General features: G+C 54.7%; 1 protein-coding gene across 3 annotated transcripts in view; it reads right to left on the minus strand.

Annotated features, from left to right (window-relative positions):
* Positions 1–17666, minus strand: part of PIK3C2B (phosphatidylinositol-4-phosphate 3-kinase catalytic subunit type 2 beta) — an 86151-nt gene that overhangs the window by 11940 nt on the left and 56545 nt on the right. For all 3 annotated transcript variants that reach the window (XM_030561522.1, XM_030561521.1, XM_030561523.1), the window contains 9 exons: positions 17344–17539; positions 13134–13256; positions 9068–9235; positions 8372–8483; positions 5266–5408; positions 1418–1606; positions 646–739; positions 437–531; positions 9–189 (listed from right to left, as the gene is read on the minus strand). In XM_030561522.1, coding sequence (XP_030417382.1) covers positions 9–189; positions 437–531; positions 646–739; positions 1418–1606; positions 5266–5408; positions 8372–8483; positions 9068–9235; positions 13134–13256; positions 17344–17539 — 1301 coding nt within the window. The remainder of the gene's footprint in view (positions 1–8; positions 190–436; positions 532–645; positions 740–1417; positions 1607–5265; positions 5409–8371; positions 8484–9067; positions 9236–13133; positions 13257–17343; positions 17540–17666) is intronic.

A 17666-nucleotide genomic window follows, 5' to 3' on the forward strand; every position in this document is an offset into this window, starting at 1 on the left:
GCACCAACCTGTCGCGAGGACGGAGCAGCCTCCCGAACCTGCTGGGCCAGCTTGGCCAGGGTGTTGACCAGGCAGCACTGCCGGTCGAACTCCTCTCGCAGGCCTTTGCCACAGCAGCAGAGCAGGGCTGCCAGCAGGTACTGGTAGCGGATGCTGAACTGGGAGTCCTTGAGTCCATCCTTCAGCAGCCTGGGGGAGGAGGGCAGCAAGGAGAGGTCAGGACAAAGGGCTCCAACCTTCTCATTCCTACTGTCCCCAGTTCAGGAACTCCAGAGTGGGGAGCTGAGACTTGCACCTCACAGGCTAAGAGGGGCACAAGTCATGACTGGTGATGTTAATGGTGGGATGCCCACTCCCCAGGTACCCCCATCTCTTGGGCAGGTCCCAGCTGAGCACAGACCCCTCCCAAAGGCTGCAGCACACACACCAACATTACCAGAAGAAGTAATGGGTGATTCTCAGGTCACAGATGGCTCGCTTCATAAGGAACCGTACCAGGGGGCTGTCCAGGTAGCACTCATACTTCAGGGCCTGGGAGGAGAGAAGCAAGGACATTTCTCCATCAGCAGGCTGGACAGATGGACAGGTCTGGCACTGATCATAGGCCATGCTGTTCACTGAGTCATTCAGACCAACGTGCCTCACCTGCACCAGCTGCGGCAGGTAATCCAGCAGCTCTGCATCCGACATGGAGTCGATCCAGTGTACGGCTGTCCTCCTCACCTCCTGATCCGGGAACCTACAGCCACAAGCCACACATCACTGGGAGGAGGTCACAGCAGGCTCTCCAGAGGAACCCAGCCCACCTGCCTGCAGATGAGACCACCGGGTTCTCTGCAGAGGGTCTGCTGCTGCTGCCGTCACAGCCTCTCATAGGTGCACTGTGGAGGTGCTGGGAAAAGCACAGCTGCACCCTCCCAGGCAAACCACGTCATCCCCCTGGGAATGCCACAAAACATGGGAACGGAGAGGTCTGTCCTGTCTCGAGAAAATCTTCTGGTTCCCTTATCCACTCTTTTTATTTTCTAGGCGGGTTGCTGTTGGATCAGTTCCCCCAGCTCCCCTACTGTGCTCACTACCAGGCAGTAGGTCATGGTTGCAATATTAAAGGGAATACTAGTAGGCGATAGCCAGTCTATGTCCACCTCCTCCATGCCCAACCTGTGGGCAAAGATTCTAAACCCATGTATACCCAGCCTGTGCCCCCGTTCCTCCCCCTCCCCTCCACGGTGACACAGCACAGTTTTAGGATTGTTTGGGGTTCAGATGTTCATAGGATTTGGATGCATCTTAATGCGGCGACTGGCTGAGAGGCAGAAGCCACAGCCCCCAGTGAGTGGCTGGGGCAAGGAAAAGAAGTGGTCTTTGCCCAGCACACGTCCACCCCCCAGGACAGACTCCCCAGGCAGTGGCTTACGTTGCATGCAAGAGCCCAAGGGCATCCTGGTGGTTCATGTATGTCCATTGCTTCAGCAGGGCGTAGATATCAGGCAGGCAGGCCCACTCCCAGCTGGGGGCACTGGTGAGCAGCAGAGGCAGCGATCCAGGCTGCTCATGGCAGTAATAGCGCTTCTCCCACAGTCTCTTCCGGTCAGTGTCCGTCAGCCTAGGGCAGCAAAGGTCACAAGACACAGACCTCAGTCACTTGGGAGAGCAGTGCGTTTCCATCCCTGCTGTACATATGGGGGCCCTGAGGCCCAGAGCGGGGGAGTGACTTGTCCAGGGTCAAAGAGCCCTGAAGAGAGGGCTTGACACTGGTGTTACTGGGAACAGGGTCTGGCTCTAGGAATCTCAGAGCTGGACAAGAAATAAAAGGGTCATTGCTCTGAATGGCCACAAGAGAGCAGGAAAGTCAACCCTGGGGCACCCACTTTGGCTCCTGTTACTAGGACTGGGTAGGGCTGCCTAAGAGAAGACCTGAAGCTTGTCGCTTTCACGATGGAAACTGGTCCCATAAAAGACATCACCTCACCCATCTCGTCTCTCTAGTATCCTAGGACCAATGTGACCTACTGGCATATGAATCAATCCCATTTTCTGAGGAAGGCAGCTGGATCAAGTCCTGATCAAGCAGCCTGATCAGGCTTCCACCTCAAGCCTGATAGATTCCGGGGGTCAGCTGGCCGGGCAGAGGCAAGTGACATTGATTCCTCTGGACACATCTTAGCTGATTTTCAGCTTGGATTGAAATTGAGGAAGATGAGGCAAGGAGAATTTCAACCCCCCCGCCCCCACTGTTCTCTCCCCCTGAAAATCCTGATCAGCACTGCAGCAACTTAGAGCCCCTGGGCTGCACACGATTTTCCATTCCAGTGACTGCAGGGAGTGACAATCCCTCACTCCTGGGCCTGGATCTTACAGAGGCAAATCACACTAGTGCATTGTAGCCCCAGTGAAATGAGTTTGGCAGGTCTCAACTTAAGGTGTGTCTACACTACTATCATGGGGTGTACTCGCAGCTCTCGTAGATTTACCCAAGCTAGATTTGATCTAGTTTGGGTCCTGGAGCAGTGAACCTGCAGCAGCATGGGCTTTGGCCCGGGCTAGCCACCGGAGTCATTTTCCACGGTTGCAGGCAGGATGGTACAGACCATGCTGCTGTGGCTTCAGCACTCTGTTACCCAAGCTAGCTTGTAGACATAACCTTAGTGCCTAGTGGACACTTCTCCACATCACAGACCAGTGCACAGTTCAATGTGCTTGGCAGCTCCGGAGATTTAAGAGCTGCAATAGTGGAGGCTGGGTTGGCACTGAGGTGCATTGGCAGAGCTGGTAGGGAGGAGCTCAGGGCTGGAATAGCAAGGCTGCAGATCTGTACTGAGGGGCATCAGCAGAGCTGAGTGTGTGGGAAACCGACCCACTCAACTCCCAGGCCTAGGTCCATTCCCAGACACTCCCTTTCACGATTACTACAGAGCTCACCCAAAACAAACAAAGGCAAAGGAAAGCGAAAGCGCTGCCTGCGTAGGAGAAGGTGGGAACGACCCACCCTGGCAATGAACCTGACGAGCTCCGGAGCAGGCGGGCCAGACACTGCCCTCCCAGAGCACAATGCCAGGAAGGGCTGGGTGCCTCCTGCTAGTTCCCAGCACTGCGCCCTGTTCCTCTAGGAAGTGTCACGTTTCAAGCCAACAGCTGCAGCAAGTGTGGGGCGACCACGTGGCCTGGATCAGCTGGCAAAGGAACAGGGACAGCAAGGCTCCTTATTCCCACTCCACTGAGACTGGAACATACCTGACTGGCTGCATTCCGGCCCACAGGAGTGGGCTCAAACGCCTCCCCTCCAGCCCGCCACCTGTTCTCTGCTGAGCCTCTGTCTCTCTCCTCTGCCAGAGGGGCAGCTCCCAGTGCCACCTGGAGTTGGGACTCAGGGGGTCTTTTGCAGGGGCTGGGGCAGGAAGTGATCTGCCTGTGGGTTTGGGACCCAGATCCGCAGCCCCAGGTGGGAGTGACCAAGATGGAGGACTGAGCTTGCCCACTTCTGGCTTTTTATTATTCTTCTAGACCCAACGGCTCTGGGAGGCTCATCCCTGCACCAAGGTCCAATCCATCCAACAGCTGGGGAACGGGGCACAAGTAGAACTTGCCTCCCCTTCCCACTTCTCTCAGGCCTTGCTTAGACCAGAAGCTCCATGAGTGTCTCTGTGTTTGCAGAGCACCCGGCACTTTTGCCACGCCGGATACAGCAATGGTAATAAGGATCATTCTGGAGAAGAAGAAGAATGCTGAAGCAGATGCTGTACCCAGCATGGGAGCAGCTGGCAGAGAGAGTTTGTTGTAGGCACCAGCATGGGGCACACTCTGCCCCAGCAGCAGAGTGTGTGGCTGTAGGGCAGATATCACACCTGGTGACCAGGATGTGCCTGTGTTCTGAATTTGGCCTTAGGGGGTGGGGCTATTATAGAGGGCACACAAAGGCAGGGGCAGGAGCCAGAGCCAGGGATACATGCCTGCATGAGACTGTGGAGAGGGAGTGAGGATGCAGAATGGCCCCTGAGCTTGGGGAAGAGTCAGCTCCACAAAACCACAGGCGTTGCGGAGGCAGGAGAGATGAGACGGGGTGGGGGTGCCAGGGCTCTGTGGTGCTTAGAGATGGAGAACTGGAGGAGAAGGAGGGTGAGGTGGGCCAGGTGCCACATGAGACAGAGGCTGTAATGAACCTTAGATTGAGGGTGGACCTCCCTGCTTCAGCAGGCACATGCAGGGCAGCCTGGCAGGAGGTACGGATGCCCTGTGGAGCCATGTGTGGGGCTGAATGAGTAAGAGAGGGAACGTTGCTTGCTGGTTCTTCCCAGCCAGCTCCAAGAGACTGGGCCCTACCAGGTCCCCTGGGGCCTTTCCGTTTCCCAGTGTCTATTAAAGAAGAAGGACAGATACTACCCCCTGCCCCGCTGGTCGGGATCATGCCCTAGGAGTGAGCTCAGCCTGCAGTGTGCTGTCTTGCATGTGACCAGCGACACCTGATCCTTCCTGTTTATAGACATGTCTGTGATGCAGAGGCGTAGGCTGGGCTAGCCAGCTGCCCTGGGCAGAGGGGGAAGCGGGGGTGAGGAGGCTGGAGACACCTTCCTTGTAAACACATCTGGAGAAGGCAGTTTCTTCTCACTCAGCCATCTGCCAGAGCGCAAGGCTGGGGAGCTCAGGGGAAGGACAGATGAACAGCCTGAAAACAGCTGCCTTCAGAGAGGGAGCATGGGAGGCAGAAGCATCAAACCTGATCCCTGACCTTCAGCCCTCACTTCTCCCTAGGGAGCTTCCCAGCTCCTTGTGTGGTTCTCAGGACCAACACTGCCACTACTGGAGCCCCAGCCTGCCAGAGATGAGGGTCAGACCCTCACATGACTCCCCTCTGGTCCTGCTGCTGACAGACAGCACATGTGTGCAGGGCGAGGATGGGGGCAGAGCATGAGATCAGAGATCAGGCTGGTCTGAGAGTCACAAACCTGCCTGGCCACAGACCCTGATCCAAAGGCTATTAAGGCAGAGGGAGTTTTTCTGTTGCCTTCAACTTTGGATCAGGGCCCAAGAGACCCCTTCTCCCACAGACAGACTTCCGAGGAGAAAACCCAATGGAGATCCACCCACACCAGCCAGCCCCCCAAGTCATGGGTATCCACATTTGACTGCTTCTTTGTGCAGTGCCCATTAGCGAGCTACAGTCCAGGGCAGGAGAGCTGGAGACAGCATCTGGGCCAAGGTCTTGCCTCCCCGCGTGTCATCCCTGTGGTGTGTGCGTCCCCCGCCCCCCCAGGCACTGCCTCTCACCAGTACAGCGATTCCTTCTGCATCACCTCCTTCAGCTTGCGCTGGTCCTCCTTGCCCAAGCTGCAGAACTCGTACTTGGGGCTGAACTCAGCAGCCGGTGGGCTCGTGAACGTCACGTTGAAGGCAGAGGCTGGGAAATCTATCTGCAGAGCGGGAGGAAGAGCAGGTCAGATGTCACCCAGCAGGCTCTGTTAACATGCTACTACCCTGCTCAAGGGTACGTGGGGCACACAGGATGCTCTTGCCTCATATTACAGACCCCAAGGCACATGGTGTTCTCAGGATACCTGCATCCCCCACCCCATGTTACTGTTCCCCCAAGGCAGGTGGGATTCTGGGAATGCCAACATCCCCTCGCCTTGTGCTTCTGCCCTGAGGCAGGTAGGATGCCCAGGCTTCCTGCAGCCCCACGTGCTGTGCAATTGCTGTGTGTTCACTCAACTGGCCATTGCAATGCTCATTACTAAGGCTGTGAAACTCGTTACACACGGGGCCCTCCCAGAGGGGAACGTGAAACCGACAAGGGCGGGATTGCCCTTGTGTCTGCCTCACAGCCAGGTGCTACCACCCCCGTGAGCCATGAACTGGGAAGTGCTGGGAACTTCCAAGCCAGGTGCACTAAGGGCCATTAGGAATAAGGACCTGTGAGAAGAGAGACTCACAGCTTACCCCGCCCTGCGCAGCGTCCCAGTATGGAGCCCAGCTGACTCAGCCCCTGCCCCTCCCAGCATTCCCTACTATGGAGCCAACAGAGCAACTGCTTCCTCTCCCCCTCAGCCACCTGCACATTCTGGATGCCACAGGCGGGTGAGGGGCACCCAAGGACGCACAGCAGGCTGCCCCCTCTGATTGGCATGACCAGATACAGAGTCCCAACTGCATGGCTAGTGACCGGCTGGTGCAGTGAGATGAAGGGCCAGTCCTCTCACCCCTCTGCTGTGCTAAGACCTTGCCCTGGATTTGAGGGGCACGTATACCCCAGAATGCAATCCAGTTAATTGCAACCATACACCTCTACCCTGATATAACGCCACCCAATATAACACGAATTCAAATAGAACGTGGTAAAGCAGCGCTCCGTGGGGGCAGGGCTGCGCGCTCCAGTAGATCAAATCAAGTTTGATATAACACAGTTTCACCTATAATGCAGTAAGATTTTTTGGCTCCTGAGGACAGCATTATATCGAGGTAGAGGTGTATAATGTGCATTCGGCCACCCTGAAGTAATGAAACAGAACACCACACTGGTAAGGGTTAATTTGGAGACAGGCTTTCAGATGCAAGGTCATATCTAGCTGACGGTTTCTGCTATTCAGAATGGGAGGAGAGGACAGAAGTAAACAACTGAGACTAAAAACCTTGGTGGTTAGAAAACCTTGGTTCTAGATGCCTCTGATATGACAAGTTTATTTAGTTAGAAAAGTGAAGACACAGTAGGAGTCATTATGACCTATGTGTTTTGTAGAAGTTAGTTATACAAGATTTGCTAACAGAGTGTATTTGGGAGCAGTCCTCTGAAGCCATCTTGAGAGACATTTTCCCTGACACCCTTTTTCCCCATTGGGTGAGCAACTGGCCACTGTGAACCTGCTGTTAATTACTCAAGACTGTTCCAGATGTTAGATAAACATCTGGGATGTTCTAAGCCTAATGCTCATATTTGTGTGTGCTTAAATCTAATAAATTGCAGTTTTAGATAGAGCGCGCTTACTCGCATGAATCTTATCAAAGGGAAGTGCTGTGTTCCTGTTGATTTATTCCTTACACCTCCTGGAGTGAAATAGTTAAGATGCCCTTGTTGGGAGTTCTGAAAACCCCAGGTAACACTGCCATTAACCTGTTGGGCTCGGTCAGGGTAAGGGGAGGCTCCTGCTGGAGGAACCTCTCCTTCCTGGCCTGGGAGAGTTTGGAGGGAGAGTCCCACTTTCACTACCCTCTAGCACTGAACGCTGGTTCACCCCAAGACCAAGCTGGGACAAACTGGGCAAGTTTCCATTCTGAACTTTCCTTGGGGAGGAAGAGGAGGAGGTCAAGCTTCCCAAGCCCTGGAAAGCCACAGCCTCACCCGACATTCCTCCTGCCTGCAAGAGGAGCCGATGGGGAAGAGCAGGAACGTGCTACAGCCAAGGTAGACACTTCCAATAACAGGTCACGCTGGACCCTCTATCCACCCACCAAGGCTGATTTTCAGTTGAAACCGTGATGGATTTGTCAGTGACTTTGGGGAAGCCCCAGTCACTTGGACACATATCTAGGGGTTCAGTGCACAGAAACGGTAGCAGCGGAGCTGAAGCAAGAGAGAGGAAAAAATGAGCGGTAAGGACAGACAGAGCAGAGAGAAGGCAGGGCTGAGTGCTATTGGCACTGCAATCCTCCTCCTTTAAGGCCAGCCCCAGCAACCCACAGATTCTCAATCCATCCAGCTGGAATATTTGTCTTCCAAAGCTGCCTCTTTCCCACTCTGCTCTGCTCCACTGCTGGCTCCTTGTGTGCAGGGCTGGTTTTACTGCTGAGTGCTCAGCCGAATCCTTGCCAGCACTCGCAGGAAAAAGAGAAAGGGAAATAGAGAGGCGCAGTTGAGGGACTGCAGATGCAAGCTGAAGGCAGGGGGAGCAGAGGAAAGGGAACAGCCCAGGGGGAAATACGAACATCTATGGACCTGTCAAGAGTCTGTTTTTGTTTTTTAATTAAATGGATGATCAGCTAGTAGGTTGGCGGCTCCTATCACAGGTGACACTGTTATGTTTTGTATCTGACTATTGACTTGGGAAAAGCTCACAGTAAAGCATCCACTTCCCAGCCCACCCTCTGATTGGGACGCCACCTCCAGGTCCCTGACCAGGTCTTTGGGTTGAGCAAAGAAGAGACTGGCCCGGAGAGCATCCACCCCAAGTTTCACACCGAGTGGGACAGGATTTTTCAAAAATAGCCAGCAATAGGCAATGTCCCCTGGTTTGCAGAGAAGACTGCTGAGCCCTCCCAGCTCTGCCCAGCTGCCTCCGAGAACCAGGCCCAGGGCGGTTCCCGTTGAGTCCCCCAAAACTGAGGGATCCAAAACCCAGAGTCCCATTTGGGAGATTTCTGGCCCAGAGAGTCAGGCACTCACCTGCAGGATAACACTGTCGGGCTGATTGAAGTTGGGGGCACTCGACCTGGCTCTGGAGTTGTCCTGAGTTGCTGGCCACAAGCCCAGGAGCTTCCGCCCACAGGTCAAGATCCTGGAGAAAGGAAGGAGACAGGGTGTTATGCCCTTCTCTAGCAGAGAAAGGTAGAGCACAATCCAATGGCTGGAAGTTGAAGTTAGACAATGCAGGTGGGAAATAAGGTGTAAATTTTAAATAATTTACCAAGGGTTGGGGTGGATTCTCCATCACCAGCAATTTTTAAATTGACATTGGGTGTTCTTCTGAATGACTTCCTCTAGGGATTATTGTGGGGCAGGTCTCTGGCCTGGGTTACACAGGAGGTCAGACTCAATCACAATGGTCCCTTCTGGCCTTTGCATCTATGAATCTAGAGCCTGGGGCATTAGGACCTGCTTTGTTGAGGCCGAGAACAAGAAGAGGACCCAGGGGACGGTGGTTTCTGAGTACAGGTGGCTTCATTGCAGAGCCTCTCCAGGATGGGAGCAGCCCATAGTGGTTGGGTTTGACAGCTGATGCAATACACAGCAACAAGCCCAACAAAAGGGCCAGCTCAGTGACCTTGGTGCCGGGCAAGTGGGGCCCTGGCACCAGGAGATCCCAGCTGAGTTGGTGCATCCTTTGTGCCCAAGGGATGGGGACAGGGAAGGTGCACGTACTGCCTGAAGTTGAAGAGCGGGGTGGTGACCCAGCCTAGAGCCTCGGGGACCCGCCGCTGCTTGTTGGTCTCAGAGGAGCTCCCCGGAGGAGGGATTGGCACGGCGTAGAGTGTGGCGCTCAGCAGCGTCTCCCGCGGTAGCCGGTTCACTTGGATCGGGAAGCAGATCCTAGAAGAAATCACCCGGGGATCTGCAAGTCAGAGCCTTGGCTTCACAGCCAGGGATCCCTCTTCTCATAGTCAAGGGGCTCATTGTGCGTTCTATCAGCATATGGCCCCTGGAAGTGCAGCCCAGCCTGGGGGCGCTAACTGCTGTAGGGAACATCTACACAGCAACTAGGAGGGTGCTTCCTAGTGCAGGCAGGTAGATGCCCTAGCTCCACTCAAGCTAACATGCTAAAACTCCCCAGTGGGTCCGTAGTGGCATGGGCAGCAGCTTGGCTAACCAGATGAGTACAAACCTACCCGGCCCCCTGGGTACATACTTGAGTGCGCAAGCTCGAGCAGAGCGAGTGCATCCATCTACCCATGCTGGGAAGCGCCCCCCAGCTGCTGTGCAGACGTACCCTCAGCAACACCAAGCCCTCTGGAGAGGGAGCTACCTTTCCCCAGTCTGGACAGGGCTTGCACTTCAGTGAACTGCTACAGATTCTAGGGCCGAGCCCTGAGACTGCAGAGCAGTCACTGAAATTCAGGGGAGTTCAGGCATCAGCACCTCTTGGTACTGAACCCAGGGGCTGGTGAAGGAATTTCCAGCTCCCACTCAGAACCAGAGACCCCAGATCTGACCTAGTGGTTTCTAGGTGTATCTACAAAAAGAACAGGAGCACTGGTGGCACCTTGGAGACGAACAAATTTATTTGAGTGTAAGCTTTCGTGGGCTACAGCCCACTTCTAGGTGCTTATACGCTGCTCCCTCCCCCCATTACTGTCTTGTCGGAGCACTTCACACCTATGCATAGGTCAGACCCCAGGTTGGGTGAAGTCACTGCAGTGCCATTGACTTTAACGGGGCTGTGGCAGTTCATACCAGCTGATGATGGCCCGATGTACCGATCCTCCCAACACGTCTGGGATCTCCACTGTGCAGACAGGGAAACTGAGGCACAGAGTAGGGCCAAGACCTGCCCCAGATCATACAAGAGATCCCGACTCCCGATCCTATGCTAGCCCAACAGAGGTTGTCCTCAGGAACAGGACCCGGACCCGTCAGTGGAAGGAGTGGGTTCTCGAAGAGCTTTGCAGTAACATGGAGGCAAGGCAGGGTGGAAGGCAGATCTGTCCAGAGAGAGCATGGCTGCTCTCCCACCATTCACTGGGACTCTGGCGATCAGACACATTCCTGCCTGATGAGCGTTGCACTGCACGGGGAAGGACAATGCCGAGAGCTGCCTTGAAAGCTAAAGCCTCGGTTTCCCTATCTGCGCAGTGGAGATTCCAGGCATGTTGGGAGGATTGGTACATCTGCCAGGGGAGAGACCCACGCCAACCCTTTACCTAGGAGAAGGGATGGGCCTAGGAGCATTAAACCCACCTCCTACAAGACTCCCAGCTGCAGGGGGGAGTGTTGGGAGGGAGATGGCCATGGATCCTATGGAGGAAGCAGCTGGGTGGCCATGGTCCCTACTACCTCTTTGGTCTATAGAGGGAAGAAGGGGCTGGGTTCCCCCTCTATAGGAGATCCTTTAGATCCTGCAGGGGGTGGGGAAGAGAGTAGAGGAGCTTGGTTGATCTTCTATAGAGGAAGCCCCGCAGTCCCTACCAGAAAGGGTTGATCACTATAGGATACCCTATAGGCATCAATGGAGGGGGCAGATGTATTCTATAGGGAAGCTCTGCCAGTCCACCTATCTGGTCAGATTACATGCCAGTGAGGTTCACCTGGTCCTGAGACATCAGTTCTGGGGATCTTTCCTCACACTGGGGTTCAGAGGATCTCATAGTACCTCTTCCCAACCCCTCCCCTTCTTACCTCCCCCCCTCCTGCTCCCACGCCAAGGCCTGGTGGGGCCACCACCTGCAGGACTGGACACACCTCCCTCTGGAGTCTGTCAGGGCTGCTCCAAAACATCCCAGTGAGGGGGATCAGGGTGAGGGGAGAGGAGACACAGACACACACAAACCTCCATGCAGTCACCTTAAAGGAAGGAGGCCCCCAGGGGTCCTGGAGCCAATCCTGCAAGGCTAGCAGAGTCCAGGGGTGTGCCAGACCAAGGCAGTTTCATAGCTACAGAGAGGGCAATGCTGGCTGAAGCAGCTGACTCCCATGGCTGAGGTCCCTCGTGCAGCCAGCAAAGGGGACACAGGGAGGTGGCTCAGAGCCCAGCCCATGAAACCTGGGCTTTAACCCCTCTGAACATGCAGCCTTCAGGGGGCAAAGAACCACACAAAGGGAGTCATCTAACAACACCGCTCCATGCCGGCACTATTGTGTCTCTCTCCCTAGGTCCTTCTCAGGGGATAGGCTCCTTCTAAAATTATCCCTTTCCCCTCCCCTTTGCGGGCTTAGTACACATGCCCTCTCAGTTGCTAGGGCTATTTTTAGACCAGATCCCCTTTCCCTGGAGCAGCTGGAGCCCCCAGAACAAACAGCCCCTGGACACAGTATTAAAGGAGAAGACCCACCAGCAAGAGATTAAACAGGGTTCTACCAGGGGATCCAACACCCCTCAGAAGTTATTTCACTAGAACCTCAGATGCTCCCACTGGCTTTATCTTAAAGCTCTACATACTACCTCTCCTTAGTCCCTGCAGGTCTTGTCTGCTGAATCACACTTAGTGCCAGTTCAAAAACCCAGCACTGCTTTAGGGTCATGCTTAGTCATGCTGGCAGGTGGGTCCAATTAGCTCCAACCAAGCTACAAATTGGGGCCAGGAGTGTCTCTAGGAGCTGGGGGAGAAAAGGATCTGGCAGGGGAGTCCCTGGAATACCTGGGTTCTGGGAGGAAGCTGAAGCTCAAGCTCATGCTGTGTTAGACTTAACAGTAGAGAACACCCCAGGGAGGGGTGGTGGTGTAAATACCAAGGGCCAAATTTTTCCAAAACCCTTATCAGATGATCTAGCCACAAGGGTCCCAAAGGGAGCTGCTGGGTGCTGAGCCCTAGGACACTTAGCCCTGAGCTTTTTGGCAAAGCTGCACCCAAGCTGGAGTCTGTGCACTCTGCTGAGGGTGGGGTTGGCACTTGCCTCTGTTGTTCCAGAACTGCATTAACCCCACAGCAAGGAATTGGAAGGACTGTTGTCAGTCAGCAATGATTCCAGAAGAACCCCAAGGGTGATGACTGTATTATAGAGGTGGTGCTTGTCTGCTGGGGAAAACGTACTGGTGGAAGTATGGTGGTATAATTATACTGCTGTGATTATACCAGTATAGCTTCTGGTGAGGATGCTTATTCTGGACTATACAGTACAACAATAGCAGTAGAACTATACTGATATTGTTTTGCTGGTAACTTTCACCCTATAGACAAGCCATGGAATGAAACTTCTTCCCCTGGGCTTCTGCTTTGCCAGACCAGGCCAGGGTGCAGTTTGGGTCCAGGGCCTATTTCCTCAGAAGCCTCTGAGCTCCTGGGGTAACAAGTGGTTGGTATCTGACTTGGGTTTGACCCACCCCATGTCTATTTCCCGGGGTTACTCATTACAAAGCTCCTGTGCTCTATTACGCTGGCAGCACATCCCTCCAACAGAAGGATACCTGGAGTTTAAGCCCCCTGGGCTGTTCATGTTTCCTACTGTGAGAAGGCCTGAAAAGCCATTGCTCCCTGGCAGGGGACGTTACGAGGGAACTCTGTGAATCCAATTCTCATTCCCCTGTGAGTTCTGGTGGGGTGCCAAGCAAGAATGGAAGTAGGACAGAAGGGTGCAGCTGGTTCTCCCTAGCTTCCCCATCTCATTCCACGGGTCAGCTCTGCCTCTGCCATGGTTGCCTAGACATCTGCATTCAGTCCTTGGCAGACTGCATCCAGCCCCCCTTCAACAGACACCTGGATTATTGGGTGTCTCTTTTCCCCTCCCCACCCGAGGTGAAGGGATACAGGTCAGAGCTAAGCAGGGACTGCCTTACTGCTGGTCCCAGATGATGAGGTGGAAGAGGTACTTGTACACATGAGCCTTTCTCGTCTGCAGGGGGCTGCAGAGTTCCTTGCCACCATGGGTGAGGGAGCAGGAGAGGTAAAAGTCTTCGTAACTGCAACAGGAGAAAATAAAACGGAGAGGTAAAGACATGCCTGCAATGTACAGCAAAGAAACAAAGGGCCCTCATCTCCTCTTTCGCCAGTCACTGTGGGAGTGTCTATATGGACAACTGGTGCGCTGTAAGCTGGGTGTGAATATACAGTGCACCAGCCTGCCATGCACTAACAGGCCATGTGGACTCTGCTACCGCACACTAAAAGTTTCATTGTGCACACTGGCCTACTCCCATTTCCATCTCCCTCTCCTCCAATTCCTCATCTCTTCCTTCCTTTTCTCCTCCCTGCCCCTTTCCCTCCTCCCATCTCATAGTGGCACACAAAGCAGGAGCAGTGTACAGGGGAAAAAGTTTGGTTTATTCCAAATCTAGCAGGTGACAGGTAAACCGAAGCCTTTCAAATGTACCTGACATCTTCTAGGGGCCCAATGGGATTGGACAAGCCATGGACTGAGCTCAGATGAAGATGCAGAGATCTGGATAAGTCTCCTTCCGTCCCTCCCAGACTTGATTCCCCACTGCCTTGCACCTTGGGTCTGTAAAATGCTACCAGGTCAGACTTTCTCCACTTACTTATGTTGCTGTAGGGTTTGGTGCTTGCTTGGCATAGGGGTAAGTGACACCACCAGCTATGAGGCAAAGGGAGAAACAGACCTTGGATCCTTAGCCCAGGTCTGGGGCCAAATTTTCAGCTGGTGCAAAGCTCCATGGAAATCAGTGGCTCCAGAATCTGGCCAATAGGTCCATGAAACTGGGCTCAGAGATCTGGGGAGGAGAGCCACCAAATTTCTGGAGCTTACCCAGAAGGGTCAGCAATGCTGCCCAGAGCAGAGGTCCTCTGCTGTGGTCTGCGGCTGGAATCCTGAGGTCCGGGCACCTCCATGATAATACAAGACACTGGGGGATTGAGGGGACACTGAACAAATGTTTCTCAGGTTTGGATGGCCAGCAAGGCTGGAATTTCAGACCAAGGTTTGTGGCAATCTTAGGGCTTGTCTACATCACAAAGTTGCAGTGCTGGTGAGGGGGTTACAGCGCTGCAACTTAGGAGGTGTACACATCTGCAGGGCATCACCAGCGCTGCAACTCCCTGTTTGCAGCGCTGGCCGTACTCCCGTTTTGTCTTGGGTGTAGAGGATCCAGCGCTGGTGATCCAGCGCTGGTAATCAAGTGTAGACACTTACCAGCGCTTTTCTTGACCTCTGTGGAATAAGCAGGTATCCCAGCATACCTGAGGAAGCGTCTGGTAATCAAGCAGGTCTCCTTCCCCGGTTTGCAGGGGGGTTCGGGGAACGCGAGAGCAAACCGCGGCGAAGCTGGTCTCCTTTCCCGGTTTGCTCTCGCGTTCCCCGAACCCCCGTGCAAGCAGGTCTCCTTCCCTGCGGTTTGCAGGGGGGTTCAGGGAACGCGAGAGCAAACCGCGGCGAAGCTGGTCTCCTTTCCCGGTTTGCTCTCGCGTTCCCCGAACCCCCGTGCAAGCAGGTCTCCTTCCCTGCGGTTTGCAGGGGGTTCGGGGAACGCGAGAGCAAACCGCGGCGAAGCTGGTCTCCTTTCCCGGTTTGCTCTCGCGTTCCCCAAACCCCCGTGCAAGCAGGTCTCCTTCCCTGCGGTTTGCAGGGGGGTTCGGGGAACGCGAGAGCAAACCGCAGCGAAGCTGGTCTCCTTCCCCAGTTTGCTCTCACCTTCCCCGAACCCCCCTTGAAGCCGCCCAACAGCGCTGCAGTGTGGCCACATCTAACACCACTTGCAGCGCTGGTTGCTGTAAGTGTGGCCCCTCTGCAGCGCTGGCCCTATACAGCTGTACTAATACAGCTGTAACAACCAGCGCTGCAAAATTGTAGATGTAGACATACCCTCACTGTAACTCAAACTGCTTCATCTGCCCTGAGATCAGAAGCATGACTCCCTCCAGAGGGGAGAGCTGACTCTGAGCACAAACTCCCTATCTCCTCTTAGCCCATTCCCCACCGCAGAACATTCAGCTCAGGGTGGGGGATTTTATCCCCTTTTCTCCACTGCCTCTCCAGATCAGCCATGAAATCTTTCTCCCAGGCTGTTATCCCTTTGGGAAAGATAGAGGAAGCTACCGAGAGAAGGCCCAACTCCTTCCAAACAGCCAGATCGACATATGCCACGGAATGCCATCACATGGGGGTCTCCCAGAAGGATGCAGCCATGTGACAGGTGCCAAGCGTGGCAGGGTAACAAAGGTCAGAGGATGCCTGGATTTCCCAGGCTACTTCCTTTGTTCGGAGTCAATCACCAACTGGAATACATTAAGGATGGGACAAAGGCGAGGGGTCCTTGGAGGGGTGGCTGCTACTACTGCGGCCGTCTCCTACCCCCTTCGCAGGCTCGTGTTGCTGGAGCTGCAGAGCTCTGTAAGGCAGCCAGCCGAAGCCAGGAGTGTGGTTTACCAATGGGCATCTTCCCTGCATTGGGTGAAACATAGGCATCCAAGCCCAGGCAGCTAACAAAGGAGTATCTCCTCCACCCGACCCCAGACCCTGACGTACACATATAACCCTCCCCCCTCACCACAGACGTCTCATTGTCCCCTTATCCATCCAGGATAAAAAGCCCAGACAGCCACTGGCCACCAGGACACAAGCTCTCGCTGAGAACAGGCCCATCTGTCAGAGTCTCCAGGGCTGCAGCAGGCATGAGCTGGGGGGAGCCTGCTGAGATGAGCTCTCCCAGCCAGAGCATTCCAGCGCAGACCGTGCAAACGGGGCTGGGCTGGGCTACAGAGAGCGTTGCAGAGCTCAACTGCACCAGGTCTCCCTCACTGGCGCCACTAGCTCTCCGCAGCCTCTTGCAAGCCCCCCTCTCTGACTCCTCTCCCTGCGGCAAGACGGAAGGCTCAGCTCCCCTCTCTCCCTCCCTCCCTGCCAGGGCTTCCTCTAACACCCACCAGCATAGCACCAACGGGCTGAATTTCCGGGGGCTCCGGCATCCCGAGCTTTGACCCTGCCTAGGCCCATATTCCTGGTGTATTCTGTATTATCATTACAGGGCATGCAGGTAAGGCAAGAAAGGTCTCTTTTTGCTTCTAGATTATGGCAGGGATGAGACAACCATTCAGTGAACTAACTAATCCTTGCTGCAGCCTTTCCAACTAGGAATGAACCCCTCAGCCAGCTCCAATTCTGTCTCTGACCTGTCTATTCCCAGGATCCCACTGGCTCGGATATACCCCCCATCAGGGCACTCTCTGCAGCCCTGGCAGAGCAGCGAGGGATGGACTATGAGCCTATATAGACCTTTACCAGCTCTGAATTCTATGGTCCGTTGCAGCGACAAGGCACAAAACACCCACATGTGCACTGGCCTCCTGTCTTCCCTGCAGAAATCCAGCTGGAGCTCTGGACACATCTCACCATGTAGGGGTGAGAGTAACATGGCATGGGTGGAGTGGGGGGGTAGACATACATTATATGTTCACTGCAGCCAGGTATCCATGACTCAGTAATGCCTAAGCTGGGCGTGGGGTGTGGAACAGAGCAGAGCAGTAGTGCTTCTGGTCCTAAGAGCAGCCTTTGCCAGAAGGTCCAGAAGCAGTTGTGTTAACCCCTGGTGTACCTAGTTGTTCCATACTCCACTGTAAAGGGAGATATCTCCCTGACCTCAGCTAGTGATTCTCTGGAATAGGAGGACCAAGTGTCCTTGTAAAGGATGCTAAGAGACCGTGATGCCGCCTCAATTCATGCCTTGTCCCCGACCAGCCCTGCTGCAGGCTCTTCCCAATGCTGCCTGTAGGATGCCAGCCTAGAGGATGCGAGAGAGCGACGTGGACCAGGGGCAATCAGCCCAGATGCGCTTTGTCAAACTAAGGCAGGGCAGAGAGCCTTAGAATGAGGGCGGGATTCCAGACACTTAACATGCCTTTGAACTGTGCAGCTGCAGCCATGGCCCAAGGCTTCTGGGCTCCGGGGAGAGACCACACTGGCTAGGCAGCCGCAGACCAGACGGAGTGAAGGGGTATCCTGAGATGTAACTCCAGACAGGGAGCCAGCCCCTGGGTAGGAATCTCCCCCAATCAACCTTCACCACCCAGCAGGGACACGTGACTAAGCCCTCACACCTTGCTGCCCAGGTGATAGGGATGCGGTGTGTGGCGTAGACAGTGAAGGAGAGGGGACAGGTGAGGAGACAGGCCTCCTGGCTCAGATGGTGCTTCCTGTTTCCATGCACTGCCGTCTGGAAGTCTGCGTTGAAGGTGTTGCAGTAAAGCTCCACCAGATCCAAGATGGCGGCCGTCAAAGTCTCCACGACCTTCTCTGTAAGGGAGCACAGATGAGGTATGAAACAGGGATGCTCTGGAGTGATGCCCCCGCCATCTCCCCTCCCCACACGCTGGACCTTGGTGAGGAGGTCTCCGGTACTGCCAGCACATGATGGAAGCTC

Source organism: Gopherus evgoodei, chromosome 4, assembly GCF_007399415.2.
Source record: "Gopherus evgoodei ecotype Sinaloan lineage chromosome 4, rGopEvg1_v1.p, whole genome shotgun sequence".
NCBI lineage: Eukaryota > Metazoa > Chordata > Testudines > Testudinidae > Gopherus > Gopherus evgoodei.